General features: G+C 35.3%; 1 protein-coding gene across 1 annotated transcript in view; it reads right to left on the reverse strand.

The window, feature by feature from the left end:
• RAB11FIP3 (RAB11 family interacting protein 3) overlaps positions 1 to 18,488 on the reverse strand; it is a 169,926-nt gene that overhangs the window by 90,194 nt on the left and 61,244 nt on the right. Inside the window, exon 3 of the mRNA XM_044657590.1 lies at positions 2,811 to 2,899. Coding sequence (XP_044513525.1) covers positions 2,811 to 2,899 — 89 coding nt within the window. The remainder of the gene's footprint in view (positions 1 to 2,810; positions 2,900 to 18,488) is intronic.

The raw sequence follows: 18,488 nt of genomic DNA on the forward strand, positions 1-18,488 counted from the left end.
CCTGTAGAAAAATAGGAAGGAAAGGAAATAGGAAACAAGGGGACTGATAGAAAAGAGGGAAAATTAGGGGATATGGCGGTCAGAAGCTAAAGATTTTTGAGGATGGCCAGAATGAAAGAGGAGAGAAAAGGATAAATGGGGAATAGAATGGAGAGTGATACACAGTAATCATAATGGTTAAAAAAAAATTATCCAACTCTCATGTGAAAAAAATGCTCTAAATCACTATTAATGCAAATTAAACAAGGTACCACCCCATACCATTAAGATTGACTATTATGACAGAAAAGGAAAATGACAAAACTTGGAAGGCATGTGGGAAAATTTAAACACTAATGCACTGTTAGGGGAGTTGTGAACTGATTCAACCATTCTGGAGAACAAGTTGGATCTATGTCCAAAGGACTATAAAAGAATCATACCCTTTGGCCCAGCAATACCATTATTGGGTCTGTATTCCAAAGAGGTAAAAAAACAAAAAGGAAAAGGACCTCTATGCACATAAAATGTTTAAAGTAGCTCTTTTTGTAGTGGCAAAGAATTAGAAAGTGAGGGGACACCCACCAATCAGACAATGGCTAAGGTAAATTGTATATGATTATAAAGGAATTACTATTATGCTCTAAGAAATGATGAGCAAGCTGAGTCAGAAAAACCTAGAAAAATGTACATGAACTGATATAGAGTGAAGTGAGCAGAACCAGGAAACACTGTACACAGCAATAATGTATGATGAATAACTGTGAATGACAGCTATTCTCAGCAATATAATGATCCAAGACAATCTCAAAGGACTTATGATGAAAAATGCTATATATCACCAGAGAAAGCACTGATGGAGGCTGAATCCAGATCAAAGGCTGAAACCAAAAAAATAAATAAAATAAATAAAGGCAGTATACTGCCTTCATTTTTTTGGTTCAAGTTTTCTTCCATAAAAGGACTTGTGTGGAAAAATGATTTGTATTATTAAACATGTAAAATCAATATCAGATTGTTTACCATCTCAGAGAGTGGGAAGCAGAGGACGATAGAGAGAATTTGAGAACTGACATTTTTTTAAATGTTAAAAATTGTTTTTACTTGTAATTAGGGGAAAATAAAAATAGCAAATCGAAGTTAAAAAAAGAAAAGATAAAAAAATAGAAGCAAAAAAAATTTTTTAATCATTTACATCTAGCCACATATTAATTCTCCTTTTATCTATTCTTATTCTATGGAATCAGGAAAGAGTTTGGTAAAAGGATAATTCTAACAACTTATCTCCAGTAACTATGCTCTGAGGCTATAAAACTAAACACTAAAGGAGAACAAAAAGCCTACAATTATGGGTGACAAACAAGTCACTATAACAATAGCTTTGGTTACATTTGGAAGGAGAAAGAGAAGGCAAAGTTAAAAAGCAGAGATTAGTCAATCTTCCTAACAAGGGTGAAATTTTTGTTTAAAAGAAATTTTTGATAAAATGAAAACTTACAGTTCTCCAGGCTGCCTGTTTCTGGTAACCTAATAGAAAGAGGATTCTGACATCACATAATATAACATTCTGCTCTGTTCTTCAGTTTGACAATAGACTTCGAGAAGTTAGTTTACATAGAGCGCATCATTAATATCTGAAAGCTTGGATTTATAAAAGCTAGATCTTAGACCCTTTTCTTTAGGAAAATGTGAATATTAAGAAGTTACAGGAAACTTTATTGCATATATTTTCAGAAGCGTCAGATTTCAGTTGGACTGACAACACCAAAATCAATCTGCTCTCATTTGATACCTAGCACTTTGTATTCCTCTGATGCTGTCAATCAATAATCCTTTTTAAATGAGTAGTGTCCAGCACTAATATTCAAATTTATATTATATTCAGTCACATAGACATGTTATCACCTCCCAATACCAGTCTGTAATTAGATTTTGTACAGTACTTTAAAACTTGAAAAATACTTTATGTATAACATTTAATTTAATTCTCACTACTGTCTTTTTGAGGTATTATTATCCTCATTTTGCAAATGGTAAAATAGGTTTGGTGAAATTAATTGGCTTGGTTAAGTTATCAGTGATCTTTGAATTGCCAAATCTCGTGGATTTTTTTTCAGTCTTCAAACTACCTGACCTGCCTGCTGCAATTTGACACTGTTGGCTACCCTCTCCTATTGGACATTTTCTCTTTGACATTTTATGACATTACTCTGTCCTGGTTCTCCTTCTTCCTGTTTGTCCAATCCTTAGTATCCTCTGCTGGCAAATTATCCATATGCCACTTCCCAACAAATGAGAGCTTCCTCAAATTTCTATCTTGGCGTTGGTGGATCTGCTTGACTAGTTCTATAATTTAATTGTCTATGTCCCCTTAACTAGTGACAAGAGGTGAGATTTGAATCCAGGCCTTCCTGACTGAGTCTAGCAATTCAAGGGAAGGATACTTGTGCCTCTCCAAGAACCTAGCATAGGACCTTGCACATGCTTCTGATAAATGACACAAAGTCATCTGGTGAAACAGTCAAAAAAAATTTTAGCAACTTAAAAAAATATACCTATCACCCCAGTAATGCAAGGTTTCTCTATACTAGATACCAAAACAATTTACATTCAAATGTCGAATCAAACTCTTTTGTTAAATCAAATTTAAAAACAAAAACAAATTAAAACACTCTTTGTAGTTTGGTCTGTTTCATTAACTGAATCATGGAGGTCTCGTTTAACATTTAACTCAATTCAATAACCACTTTCAAGTGCTTATTATGTGCCAGACACCATGTACTAAAATGTATCTCCTCCAACAGGCCCTTGATTTTTTTCGCAATACTTGCCTCATAAGTAACAAAGTCATCAAACTCATCAGGGCAGGCAGGAGAATCTTCTTGGACATATCCAATGTCATATAACTGGCTCTCAGGATCTGTAGGGGAAAGAATATAGCTAGAGTTAAGAGTTTTACAGTTAGTCTTTTGGCATGGCACTTGTAGTTCCTACTCAAATATCTCATTAAAGCATATGGATGATCTCTGGTTATTGAAGGCTTTATAAATAGGCCACAAACTTTTATTTCAACTCAACAAACATGTATTAAGTATCTACTGTGTACAAACACCCACTGAGATAAAAACTGGAGATACAAAGATAGGATGTGGCAAATTACAACAAAATGGAAAGGCTTTGATGATGTTATCAACAAAAAAACTGTTGTCTGGGGGACAGTCTCCCAGAGAGAAAGACACACCACCCACATGTTGACCACTTAGTTAGGAATTCTTTGGGCATGGCAACCTTGAAACAGATAAAAATACAAATAGCTCAACAGCCCTTTAGGGTCATCTTCTGCTTATATAGTAATGGTTTAGATTGTTAAGAAAGGAGAGAAATACTAAAAATGATAGCTTTTAGACTATGAACATTTAACTGTAGAGCTCTAAATGTGAAATCTTTGTTCAACAACTAACAAGTTGATATTTTAGAAGAAGAATTAAATCATAACCATATGAATAATTTTACTATAAATTAAACCAGAAAACAAAGCAGTTATAGTTAAAGAGATGAATGGCTTATAGGTGCTCCTTGGAAAGAGTTGGCTTTGGTATGGCCCCAAGGGTGACAAGAAGGACTTTTAACCAAGATGGCTGTCTGACCAGGATGCAGGCTGTGTAGCTGCCATATACCAACTTAAGGTAAAAACTATGAAGTTCACATCAAATCAAGTAATAATAAAGAAATCAATGAGAAATGTCAGGGATTTCTTCCACCACAGAACTGCACGAAAAGGCACAGGAATATCCTGAGACAATAGGAGAGTCTCTCAAACAAAGGGAGACCCAATGAGATAAGAAAAGGCTGTGTATAGCAGAAAAGGAAAGATCCCCTGAGAAAGTTCCAGGGTAGGGACCCCAAAAGCCCGAGTAAACAATCAACATAGTATAGACTCAGACCCACACGGCCCAAGCCCAGGAGCTCAGAAATCCCTAAAATTCTTTCCTGAGAAACCAAAGAGGGTTCTGAAGATCTAGCATTCAGAAACTCAAAGATCCAAAGGGGTCAAATCCCATAAGGTGAAGATGGGTAACACAAGAACTCCAAGGATCTGAGAGGCAAATCAAGCAAGATGACCACTCCACACAGAAGTACAACAGTGACAGAGTCTGTCCGTGGTGCAAAGACTGGGAATAAAGCTAAAGAAATGAGCAAATCAAAAACCACATTGACCAATATTAAAAAACTGTTGCAAATCTAACTATAACACCTGCAAGCAGAAACTCAAAGGAAAAAATAAGTTTTCCACAGGATACATGAACACCTAGAAGAAATGAAGCAAGGGATAAAAAATAAACCAAATCTCTTAAATGAAAGAAGTAAAAGAAGTAGCTTAGAAGAAAAATGGTAAAAACTATGGAAGAAATAGAAATAAAATTTTAGAAAACAAGAATAAACCAAATTAAAATATATGATTCTTTGAGTCAGGAAGAAATATTAAAACAAAACCAAAATATTGAAAAAAATATAAGAAAATGTAAGATACCCGAATAAAAACAACTGACTTGGGAAACAAGTGAAGGAGGGATGATTTAAGAAGCACTGAACTCCTTGAAAATTATAATTTTTAAAGCCTTGAAACTCTCAAGAAATCATAAATTAAAACTGTCCCAATCTAATAGAACCAGAGAGTAAAGTAAAGATAGAAAGAAACCTACTGGGGACAGATAGGTAGCTCAGTGGAGTGAGAACCAGGCCCAGAGACAGGAGGTCCTGGGTTCAAATCTGGCCTCAGACATTTCCTAGCTGTGTGACCCTGGACAAGTCACTTAACCCTCATTGCCTACCCCTTACCACTCTTCTGCCTTGGAACCAATACATAGTATTGATTCCAAGATGGAAAGGTGAGGGTTTGAGAGAGAGAGAGAGAGAGAGAGAGAGAGAGAGAGAGAGAGAGAGAGNAGGTGAGGGTGAGAGAGAGAGAGAGAGAGAGAGAGAGAGAGAGAGAGAGAGAGAGAGAGAGAGAAACCTATTGATCAACTCCTGAAAAACATCCCAAAAGGAAAAGTCTCAGACCCAAATCCAGAGATTCCAGGTCAAAGAAAAATACTGTAGGCATCAGAAAAAAAGCAGATCAAGTCCCAAGGGTCTACAGTAAGTTTCTTACAAGGCCTGGTAGGTTCAACTAAAAAAGAATGGAGATATGGATATGGAATATGATATGCCAAAAAAAGACAAAATATGTAGATTTATAAGTAAAAATAACGGATAAGTGACAAAATCCAAGATGGCATGGATAATTTATTCAAGATTTCTTTAATCAACTAGTTTTTCTTTATTACTCCTCTACCTTCTGAAAGATGAAATTATCAGCAGAGTATGTCAAGAATTTAACACATATGGAACAGCTAGGGAGCTCAGTGAATAGAGAGCCAGACCAGATATGGGAGGTCCTGGGTTCAAATATGACCTCAAATAGTTTCTTTGTGACCCTATACAAGTCACTTAACTCCAATTGCTTAGCTCTTACTGCTCTTCTGCCTTGGGATCAATAATTTGTATTGATTCTAAGACAGAAGGTAAGGGTTTAAAAAAAAAAAAGAATTTACCAGATGCTCTGATAATAGAGGAAAGAGACCTCTAGCATATATCAAGATAGCCTAAAGTTCTGAATCACAACTGCTTTTCGGATAGTTTTGTGATTTATAGGGCATCAATTATTCATTTCTCCCTTCTAGTCTAGAATCTATAATGTAGATTTTACATATTTCCCACCATGTTATCTTTTTTTATTCCTTTTTTTATCCTCAACCATATACTTTCCACTATCTAATCTATTCCTTTTGAATAGGGCATAGAGACAAGCCAAGAAGCAAAAGTGAGGGACAACAAAAACAGTCCAGGTAATGCATTTTAGAACCCACATAATGTTAAAATGCCTTTAGTGTATTGGGTAGATCTCTGGGGAGGACTGATGGGAAGATATGGGCAAAAGTAACACATAATGAGGTGTAGATAAATATCTGTAAGTATCTGCAGTACTGTAGATCATAAATCCACTGAAGTATAAACCTTGATACTATCACATTCTAGTTATGAACCGAATTCCACCAACTCTCAGATATTTATCTCTAAGGTACTGTCTCTTCTCTCTATAAACTATCTCATTTGACAATCTCATCAGCTCCCATGGGTTAAATTATTATCTTTATGCAGATGATTCAGAGATCTGAAAATCCAACCTTACTCTCTCACTACTACTATAGTTCCATATCATTTCCTTCTTAGACATCACATACTAGATGTTCTATAAGCATCTCAAATGCTATATATCCAAAATAGAACTTATATTTCCCCCCAAACTAGTGAGAATACAACCATGTTCCTAATCACCTAGATTTGTAACTTCAGTATTATGTCATCCTCACTTTGTCACTCTTGCTCATCCTACATATCATATCAATTCTACTCTCTCAACATCTATCTAAAACATTTCATTCTCTCTATTTCTGCAGCAACTACCTTACTTCCCTCCATAAACTCTATCCTACAGCTACCCTGGCCTACTTGCTGATCCTTCCACACAATTTTCCACATCCCATCTATATGCCTTAAATATCTTAATTCTCATTCTTGACTGCTCTTGCTTTTCTTCCAGACAAAACTCAAATTCCCCTTCTGTAAGAGGCTTTTCTTTGGCCTCCCAGCTGCTAGTGTCTTCCCCTTTGAGAATGCTTATCATCCACTCTAATAACAAATCTTCTACATGTCTAATTATTTATACATTGCCTCCTCCATTAGAATATGACTTCCTTGAGAAAAGGTACTATTTTTGTTTTTCTTTGTATCCCCTGTACTTATCACAGGTACATAGGAAATATTTGAATGCTTTCTGGCTAACACTGAAATCTCTAGGTAATTTTGTTCATCACCTTCACATGGTATATTGGAATGTGTATATAGCTAAGATTATCAATAACATTTCTGTTCTCCTAGTCATGATTTCTTGTGAATCACTGGAGGCCTCCACTGTTATTCCTCCTATGTCTCCATAAATTTATCCAGCATTGTTTCTATGAATTTGTTTTGGAAATTTTGTCCCATCCCTCCATTTTGGTTCAAAACTCTGATGGTCAGTTCAGGAAGCCTCCAAGCAAAAACATTCTTTCTGACTAGACTAAACTTTGTTCCTCAAGGACTAAATTTCTCTTATAATGTTATATTTCATCTAGTGTCATTAGATGAAGGTAGTAAAAAATCAATAATTTATAAATTTTGATTCATGTCAGTATCATAAATACCAATGCATCAAAACGCAGTACAGAGGGAAGTTAGGTGGCTCAGTGGATTGAGAGCCAGGCCTAGAGATGGGAGGTCCTGTGTTCAAATCTGGACTCAGACACTTCCTAGCTGTATGACCCTGGGCAAGTCATTTAACCCCCATTGCCTAGCCCTTACCACTCTTCTGCCTTGGAACCAATACCAAGTATTAATTCTAAGATGGAAGTTAAGGGTTATTTTTTTAAAAAAGGAAGAAAGAAAAAGGCAGTACACCTAGGACATTAAGAAAATGATACAGCAACAAAAAGATTACATTTTCCTTTTTATTTTTTTCTCCCCTAGGAGATGGTTACCTATCTGTCATTAATTCATTTAGTAAGAGAAATTAAAAGATAGCAATAACTATGACTACTATTTTCTACTTCTCTGTGTCTCAGGTAAGAATAACTATTTAAAATAGAAAAATACAATAGAATTGCAGTTTTCTGACTGACTTCCCCTCTAATTGTTGCATTTTTCCACCACTATACCAAATTCCCAGACTCTTCTAAATATAGACACTGGCTACTAAGGAAGTCTACTCCATAATATAACAGGTAAAATTAGATGAGGACCGGGGGCAGCTGGGTAGCTCAGTGGAGTGAGGGTCAGGCCTAGAGACGGGAGGTCCTAGGTTCAAAACCTGGCCTCAGCCACTTCCCAGCTGTGTGACCCTGGGCAAGTCACTTGACCCCCATTGCCCACCCTTACCAATCTTCCACCTATGGGACAATACAGCGAAGTACAAGGGTTAAAAAAAAAAAATTAGATGAGGACCTCATGAGAAGAGTTAAATATAGTTAGTCAGTCAATCAGTCAATAAACATTTATTAAGTGTTTACAATGTGTCAGGTACTTTACCAGGGGCTAGGGATACAAAAAGAGACCAAAAAGGGGCAGCTGGGTAGCTCAGTGGATTGAGAGTCAGGCCTAGAGACGGGAGGTCCTAGGTTCAAATCTGACCTCAGACACTTCCCAGCTGTGTGACCCTGGGCAAGTCACTTGACCCCTATTGCCCACCCTTACCACTCTTCTGCCTTGGAGCCAATACACAGTATTGACTTCAAGATGGAAGGTAAGGGTTTAAATAAAAAAATTAAAAAAAAGAGACCAAAAAAAAAAGTCTCTGCCCCTAAGGAGACTCACAATCAAATGGGGAAGACAACAAGCAAATAAATATGTACAAACAAGCCAAGTAGAAGACAGATAAAGAAATAATTAACAGAAGGAAAGCACTGGAATTAAGAGTGATGGGGAAATGCTTTCTGTAGAAGGATTTTAGTTGTGATTTAAAGGAAGCTGGGAAAACCTATACAACACTCTCTCACTTCACACTCTTTAATCTCTCACTACCTTTACTTACCACACATCCTTACCTTATTTACTATACTAGTTACTCTGTTACTATATTCTCTTCTACCAAAGCTTGTTTCCTTGGAATAGAGTCAGTGAGAATCTTACATCAATTCTTTGGACAAGACCCAATAAGCATTAACCCCATCACTTTGGACTAGTGTATAAGAAGACTAGAGGGTTGGGAAAATTCTAAGTTATAAAAAAGCTTTGAACATCAAAGGATTTTTGTTTGATCCTAGAGGGGATAGTGAGACAGTGGAGGTTATTGGGGGGGGGGGGCAAGGGGCAGGGTTGACAATCAAGCCTGTGCTTTAGGAAAAATCATGTTCGTAGTTGAATAGCAGATAGATTGGAGTGGGGAAGGACTTGAGGCTGGCAGTGTTTACCAATCAGGTAAACTCAAATGGTGATTAAAATAGATCTAGGATCTCATCAGTATTATGTGAATTTAATATAAATTATGCCTCCTTATTCCATTTGAAAATTCATTTTGGTCTTTATCAGCCCTACCCTTCCTACCCTTTGACTGGGCACCTCAGGCTCTCTGCCTCTCAAGAGGCTACTTTAGCCTCCTATGATTCCTGATATCTGAAAGATGAGGCTCTACACCAGACTGAGATTAAGGCTGTTGAATGAGAGAGACCCAAAAGGAGTAACATCAATGGCTTGAGAACCTGAAGAAGCAAGGCTTTCTTTTGGGGCATTTGGCTCTTGGGCTGGAGATTCTTTCTGGTGCAGCCACTTTTGGCGTGTGGGGCCCACTCAGATTAATTAGGTGTAGCAAGGTGATCATAGGATTTTCTCTTTCTCTCACCTTTACTAATAAATAATTATAAAATAATATAATAATAAATAATAATAAATTAAAATAATTATAAATTAATAAAAAGTCTCCAGAGAATTTTAATCATAATAATAGGATTGATCTCTTCACCAGTAGAGCATAAGTTCTCATACCTTCATAGTGATGTGATTTTTATATATGCCTTTCAATAAATTCTCCACAGGACTTATGGTCTTCTGACTTTAAATCCAGTGTTCTACTATAGCACCCTACTTCTCATGTGGAATAAATGGAAGATGATAGAACTGTAAGACAGTACAAAATGCCTCTCGGGTTTGTTAAGCCTAGCCTCTTTTCTAGCTAGCTGATTGTAGAACCTTGAAACATGGTTGTTTTTTTCTCCTGCTTAGCACCCTTGGACCTTGCCCTTTTCTAGAAATGTTTATAAGAAAGCATTACCCCACAGTTATACACTTTCTTATCTCATTGAAACTTTCACATCTCTCTAAAGCTAGGACCCTCACCTACAACATCAGGTGCACTGGCTGTCCCACTACTATGGTCCTAGAGTGGCAGTGGTAGAATCAGCAGGCAGACTCACACCCTTAATGGGAGGTGCCAGAGGGCTGTATAGCCTCAGAGAAGTTATTTCACCTCTCTGGGTCCTTGTTGTTTAGTCTACAAAATGTGAAAGCTGGATTAAAAATCTCATAACTCCAAATATGTGTCCCATCATATTTATATGAAAGTCAAAGAACAAAGCTTTATTTTGAAGAAAATCCATGTTACTTTCCTCCTTTTGATTTTTGCAGAAGTTGGGGAACTAGAAAGGTGGAACTGTGCATATACTAGACTTCGTTAGAATGTTAGTTTTGCTGAACTATTTTTTCCTTTCTTTTTTATTCTTTGCTATCAAGGCTAGTTTTGTGGGAGGAGGGAAAGGGACCGATCTATTAAGAAATTAATTGATATAAAATAAAAATAAAACTGTTTTTAAGAAAATAAGGTCAAGAAATACAGGAGAAATACTGGGAGTTTTGTTTTTTTTAAGGAAAACAACTCATTGAATTCTTTATAAACATTTCTACATATTCAGCAAGTATTTTGAGTGCCTTCTTATTCCTAATACTCCATAAACAAGGGACAGTTAGATAGCTTAGGCTATAGATAGAAAGCCAGGCCTGGAGATGGGAGGTCCTGGGTTCAAATTTGAACCTAGCTGTGTGACCCTGGACAAGTCACTTAACCCCAATTGTCTAGCCCTTACTACCCTTCTACCATGGAATCAATACTTAGTATCAATTCTAAGATAGAAGGTAAGGGTCTAGACGAAAAAAAAAAAAGTCAGTTAAAAAAATTTATTAAGTACTTCCTAGTACCAGGTATTGTGCTAACAGCTAAAAATACAAAGAAAGCCAAAACACATGTAGTCTCTGCCTTCAGAAATTGAAATTCTAATGCGGGAGCCAGCATACAAAAAATTTACACATTTAACATATATACATGGTAATTAACCAGTAATTGTGGAGCACAGAATAATGAAGGAAATGAGACTTCCCCTCAAGACTTAAATTATTTTTCAAAAAACAGGTCTTATATATAAGATAAATGTCAAAATGTGTGGGATAACCTAAAAGTGCTATAGAAAAAAATTTTTAAGCATATGGTTACTGATTACTGGAATAATAAAGAAAACATTATGGAAGATGTGGAATTTGAGCTAGGCATAGAGAGAGGAAGGCAATGGGATGGGGGTGAGAGAGAGACAAAGACAAAGACAGAGACAGAGACAGAGACAGAGAATATGGAAGAAGAGAAGAAAGGAAAAAAACAAGAACTAGATGTTCATTCAGTCATCAATAAATACAATCTAAGTCATCAAGTTTGAAACTTGAACTACTGAATTTGACACCAGAAGGCTGGAAATTAGGGGGTAAAAGAACCCTAAAATATTAAATAAACAATAGCTTAAGCAATAAATAATGCAGAGGGCAGTAAATAATGAAAAAGTATCTTTCCCATCCTCCAAAAGACCCTATTATCTCTTCATATAGGTGAGATATCTTTCACCATAAGGTTTCCCAACCAAATTTTGTGTACCACGTACCAACAGCATCAACTACATGTACATACTGTTTTTTTTTAATTTTATTATATAATTCTGATTTATTTTTGCTTTATAGTCTTGGAAGGAAAGAAGCAAATTTTTTTACATTTTAACAAAATGAAAGAGACAAAACAAAAATCCTATGGGACAGCAAAAGAAAAAAAAGTGGTTTATTTTTATTTGACTTCATTTTAAAATATTTGTATCAAATTAAATGAAATACAAGGATAACCTACATAACTGCTCCAATCAACATTAATAAAACATAACTATGCTTCTAAAGCTATTGTGCTCTCTCTAAGGCAGTTCTGGCACCAGCTCCTACTTCCATTGGCGTTAGCACTAGACTTACTTCCAATCATCTATGTTCCTATGGAACTATATGGCTCATTAACATCATTTCTCCTAAAGTCAGTTTTTTATAGATCTAATTAACCACTTTAGGTAGGTTGTACCTATGGCAAAAAAACTAAATCAACAATTTTCAGCTTTCAATTTCTGTAATATCTTGACTGCAAGATGTAAATATGAAGGACAGATAGGACAACAGAAAAATTATTCAAGAAGAAATGGACAATTAATTTTCATTTTCCCCTTCACGCTGCTGCCCATTTATCACCAATCATTTAACAAAAGACACTATAAGATAGCAAGTAGTATGGCAATTACTTTTTACTTCTCTTAGAATCATTTCAGAACTTTGTTGGAAACAGTCATGTACAAAACAGGAATTCTCTGATTTGTCTCCTCTCTAGTTACAGCATTCTTTCACTACCAGACCATTCATCTACACCAGTGATGGGCAAACTTTTTAAAGAGGGGGCCAAAGGAAAGTAAATGCTCATCTGTCAGTCTGTTTCTAAGGCAACTCTCTGGAAGTTTCATTGTATTGTATCCTACTCATTGTATTCGTCAGGTTAGGAATAATGTCACATGGCCAGACAGAACATTTCAGGGGGTCGGAATCTGGCCTTTGGGCTGTAGTTTGCCCATCACTGACCTACACTATGCTCACTGCCTGCACTCACTGGAATCATAAATCTACTCTATGACACAAAAGAGATCATTAATCAATAACCTTATATTACTGGTTTTATGCATACCTTTTAGGATTGGCTCTGCCCTAGGAGTTAAAAGTCTTCTTTCAAGTCCAGTATTCTTTTCTTTCTATAATACCACCCTCCACTCATACAATTTAATTGGTATAATGTTCATAAATATTCTCAATGGGTCCTAACTATGTTCTTATATTATATTCATTAAGAACAGCTTGAATTCAATTAGATGAAGTCTGATGAGAACAAATTTGGATAATACTATCAGAATTTGATTAATTTTAAAGTCATTTCCTTACAATAACTCTAAAAGATAGAGTAGGAACTGGAAAAGACAAGGTAGGTAGTTACTTTGCTCCCCTGTTCAAAAGCTACTATGGCTCTGTATTGTCTCCAGGATAAATTACAGACCCATACGTTTGACATTCAAAGTGCTTCATAATTTGCCTCCAGCCTACCTTTCCAGGTTTATTATAAATTATATGAGTACATACAGTTTCCCCAGTAATCCCTTCCATTAAGGAACACACATTGTTTCATTTGCCTGAGAGAGAGAAGGTGTTAAATATATTCTTGTTGTTTGGACAAGAGAGACCTTCAAATACGAAGTTGATAAAGGCTTGGGATAAGTAACTACACAAGGGAACTGGGGGTGTTTTCATCATAGCTATAGACGGAAGACAAGGGCTTTAAAAGAGAAAGACAGATTCAGATGTAAACAACTGATTTCAGAAAACAATGTCTTGAGAATGGGATTTTAATTTCTAGATTGAAATATTAGCTTGAAATATAAGAAGGGAATGCTCTTGGCCAAGGGTGGAGTATATGCCTAACAAAAGCTAGCAAAAATTCATTTTCCTCAAGCAAATCTAATCAAAAAGGAGGTCATCACTAAAGTATCTCTAATCGCCTTTTTAATAACTTGTTCAAGCTCATATGGCTAGTAAAAAATAAGAGTGAGTACACTATGTCCCATATTCTTTCTACTATAAAACATGCTCAATTATTACTTTATCTTAATACTCACTACATGGATTAAGTTTGTTTTGTAGTTTAAATTCTTTCAAGTTATCCTAGGGCCTTCTAGTCTTAATTCAACCCTTGTTCTACTTCTGCTTCCAAAAAAAGGACTATTATGAGAAAGTGTTCTATATTTATAGCTTTTGCTATTTCCTCTTTAATTTACCTCTCAATTACCACCCCAGCAACATTCCTATTAACATAAGTAAAATATCAGGAGCCAAACTAAAGATCACATGACTCCAGATGAAATCACAGAAGCAATTGCTACTGACTTCTCATGCCAGAACATTCTGACTCAACATAAAATTAGTATACACTAAGTACTCAACTTTAAAATAATTTGTAACATTTTATCTCCCCTCAAATCTATAGTGTAATCTGCCAGCCTATAATTTCCTTATCTGAGAACCTTGGAAATATAATGACTATTTTTCAACAATGACAAAAACTTCAATAATTTAATAGCTGGCAACCTACACTGATTACATTTTTTAATTCAATTCTCTTCAAACATCTGTAAGTCTTTTGTCTCCACATGATCTCTTATGCTAAACATAGCTAACTTTTCTATATCATTCTGCTAGCAGTAAGCTAGTTAGCTCCTACCCTTATAAAAACAGAACAAGCCCATGTATAACATATTCTTATGATCAATCTGACTGCTTAGGTCTTATGCAAGATCAGTAGGACCCATTATTAGAAACTAATAAAAACTGCTGAAATGATTGGATCAGTCCTGTCAGGGTCAGGTTTAGTGGTCATATATCCAAGTCTTTTTGTTTCCTAGCTCTGTTAATAGAAAAAAAACAAAAACAAAAACAAAAACAAGGGCTTCAAGGTTTATTTTTGTTTTTCTAAAAGTTGTCATAGTAATCCAAGATTTTTTTTAAATCTTTTGCCTTTTATTCATGAAATAAAGTTCAGTGTAAAATGATTCACGTTTTTCTATTTGTCTGTTTGTTGCAATAGCATATTGTAAATACCATCTGTCCTCTGTATGCTAAAAAATGCTAGTTTGCAAAGCACTTTAATGTCCTCAGATGAAAGGAACTCTACTAGCAGTTTCCCTATTCAGCTGCATTAATTTTCCCCTCCTCTATCTACCCTACAGTCAACTTTATTAGGACTAAATAGCTTTTCATTTTTTCATAAAGTGCATCATAGAAATTTTCTTAAATCAGTCCATTTCAGCTGAAAAACATTCTGAAAAGCTAGGAATTATATTATACTTCAACATGTTTATGATTATTCTTCCTTTAAAAACATGTACATGGCAAAATAAAATATCTTTTTTTAAATTGTGTACAATAATTACCAATATAGAAGTATGTTTTGCAAGATAATACATATATGGCCCAGCCCAAATTGTTTACTATCTCTGAGTGGGAGGAAGGAATGACAGAAGGAAATGGTTTGGATCTTATAATTCTGTAAAATGTATGTTGAAAAATAAAATATCTTTGAATTAAAAAAGAAAAGGAACTTAAAATCATGTAAAATTCTGAGTTCACATTATCATTTTCAGAATTAAGATATTCTTCTGAGATTTCCTAGCATTTATTAAAATTTTTCCCAAATTAACCAAAATCCAAACCTTCACCCAAATGCTCATTCATTCTGACTTGATAGCTAATAGTTGCTAATAATAGCAATCACCAAGATTGCTTTATCTAAAAAACAGTTATTAAGAAGATACCATTGGATTCCCCTTCTATTCCTGAGGATCATACTGCAAATTCTGCAAAAACTTTTATGCCCTACTTCAAAACATTTTCTCTCTAGTTAAGAAAAATATAACTGAGATATAAAGTCTTCTAAGTCAGATCCTTTATTTGTTTGCTCTATAAAAATAAACCATGCTTCAGTCTTTATAAGGCTGACCTGGTTGTAAGTAGACAGCAATCACTTTTCCACAGAGAAAAGTAATGTGCTAATCTAAAATTAGCTTCATTTTTCGTTTTCAGAAAACCTGGTGTCCCCTCATTTCTACATTCTCATAGTATTATAGCTTTAGAACTGGAAGGGACTTACTTTGAGACTACCTAGTACAACCATCTCATTTCACAGATTTAAAAAGCTAAGGACCAAAGAGGGTAAATGGAATGCCCAAGGTCACAAGAAAATAAGCAGGGCTGAGTTTCAAACCTAAATCCTCTGACTCCAAGTTGAGCACCCCCTTCCATTATACCCAGCTTACCTTGAATAACCAAGCATGGGGACAAGGGTTCCAAAAATATATTTTTTATAGTAGGAAGCTATTTGGAGCCCCCTTGTACCACTAAGATTTTTCCAAAGGACAAATTGGCCCTTTACCTAAATAGTCTGGTCACTGTGAGACAGGAACCAAATCCTAACCTTAATTTAGTTCTCATTATAGATACATCCCTTTTAATGAATGTACATTTATCACCTAGAATGTTACCCTCCCAATGCTTTCAAGGTACAGGATACACTTCTACAACCAGAACTAACTCATATTTTTATAATGCTGTAAAGTTTCCAAATTACTTTCAATACAAGTATTATTATTCCCATTTTTAAATTAAGTTAAATCCTGACTTTTCCCCCAAAATTGATATAGATCTGAACCCTCATCTATAAACATGTTATCCCTCTGACTCTGCTGATATTTGTTTACCAGTCATTTAACTGATGTTAATTGATTTGTCTATGTTCACATAGCTAATAAGGAAGGATTCAAACTCAGCTCTTCCAAGCCCATGTCCAATGCATTCTTTTAATTTTACCTTTCTTCCTCTTTAAGGGTAAATATAGCACTAATCATTCTTTTACTCACATCCTCATTGAAACTAACAGTATAATAAGGGGGAAACAGAATGATAGTTAATACTCTGGATGCTTAAGTAACTCTTCTATACATAGGACTGATAGTTAAAATGTTTGAAAATAAAGATTCTTAACTGTAGCTGACCAAGTAGGAAAGAAAACAAAAGTCCTAGGAAGGGAAGATGCCTAATACTCCTACAATTTTTCTTTTTTCACATTTTCTCCTCTCTCTGTAATTTTAAACATGAAAATTTTCACCAGTCCTGTTCATATTCATTAACATTGTCATTGCCTTTTCTAATGCAAAGATTATGAAAGACTTTAAAAATGTACAGTACATACCACTGTCAGCAATAATTTCAAAATTTTAATCAAAACTCCTGCTTTGAGGCCAACTGACTTTTTTCAATTTGTCATTTTTTTCTAAGCTTATTTCTACATATCTATATTAATTGTATATTTAGCTTATTTCTAGATAAAATAAATGTGTATATACATATATACATACACACTCCACACACATATACTTCAACACTTCAAGGACCCATGATAGTAGGTACTTCTTTCACCATCAGAGATCATAATATATTGTAATATATCATTCTTCCTTATTTCCCTACTTGGCCCACCTCTCCTCCCAAACAATTTCATGTGTGCTGTATGTAGCCAGAAAATTTATTACCTGGTAGCTAACACTATTAATGATGTATAAAATTAAGGAAGTAATTGTTCAATAAAAGTTTAATTCAGGTAACAATGGCCCTTTTCAGGGAATAGACCCCCCTAAAAGATTATAGTTCATATTCAAGCTACTGTTGCAGATGTATTAAAGGCCTATGCATTTGTCACTATCCTCGGATAAAGAAGTACAAAACAAGTCACTTCCCTCAAAGAACTTACAATTTAGATGGGGTAACAAAACAACACAAAAAAAATATAAAATATTTATTTTAACCACAAAAGTGGTATAAATCTGTGCTCTTAAACTCAAACTTTAGGCTTAAGTTTATGTTACTGATCTATGTTATTATCTAAAACTCTTTTCATCAGAATTTCCACATGATTATATATTCATCCAACATAAATGAAAGAATATATAATATGACTTAGCCCATCTAGAGTTTGAGATCTCTAGTACAGAGCACAAGTTCTACAGATTAATCCAAAGAAAAATGAGGATCAATAAGGCTAGAAAACTTTAGGATAAAGTTTCTTAGAAGAAGGGGAACTTCAATTGTATTTTGAAGGATGGGTAAAATGCATATAGGCAGAAGGGAAGATATTCTACATAGAGAACCATATCAAGGCACATTTTCATGTCCTATATACAAAAGGAATACTTAAACTGAAAAGCACTTTAAGGCAAGAATTTTTGATGAGAGGAGATTGAAGTGAACTATCCACCTTTTTGTAAAGTTATTGTTTGTCCTTCATTTTTAGAGGACTAATGACATTGTGGAGTGACATCTTGACTTGTGCATGAATTGGATTTAGGTGAGGCAGAGGTGCACAAAGTTGTTAGCTTCACTCTCTCTTCCAGAGTGATTGAAATCTAGTAGCAAGAGAAAAGTCAGGAGGACTGGTGATGACCTGACAGTGGATGATATTGGCATCTTCCACATCTGACCAAGCTCTAGGTGCTCCGTAGCATCTGTTTCAGCCATCTTCATGGCTACTGGAACAAATCAGTCTCATCTGCCTGTTCTACCAGGGAAAATCTTCATTATTGGGGTAGACAACTCCCAACTCACCAATGGGTTTGAAGCCTACTGATTACCTTCAACCTGGTTTAGCCCATCTGCCGAGACAGCTATACCAGAGTGTGGCCACTGCACATGCTACAGTTTTTTAAAGCACAGATAAGAGTTAGGTGAAAGGTAGAAACCAAAGATGGATGAGCAGCCATGTAAACTCACATACCCAGAGGTAGTTTAGTCATTTTTCAGACATGTCTGATTCCTTATGACCCATTTTGGGCATTTTCTTGGCAAAGATACTGGAGTGGTTTGCCATTTCCTTCTCCAATTCGTTTTCTATAGATGAAGAATCTGAGGTAAACAGAATTAAATGACTTGCCCAGAGTCACACAGTT

Source organism: Gracilinanus agilis, chromosome 1, assembly GCF_016433145.1.
Source record: "Gracilinanus agilis isolate LMUSP501 chromosome 1, AgileGrace, whole genome shotgun sequence".
NCBI classification, from domain to species: Eukaryota; Metazoa; Chordata; class Mammalia; order Didelphimorphia; family Didelphidae; genus Gracilinanus; species Gracilinanus agilis.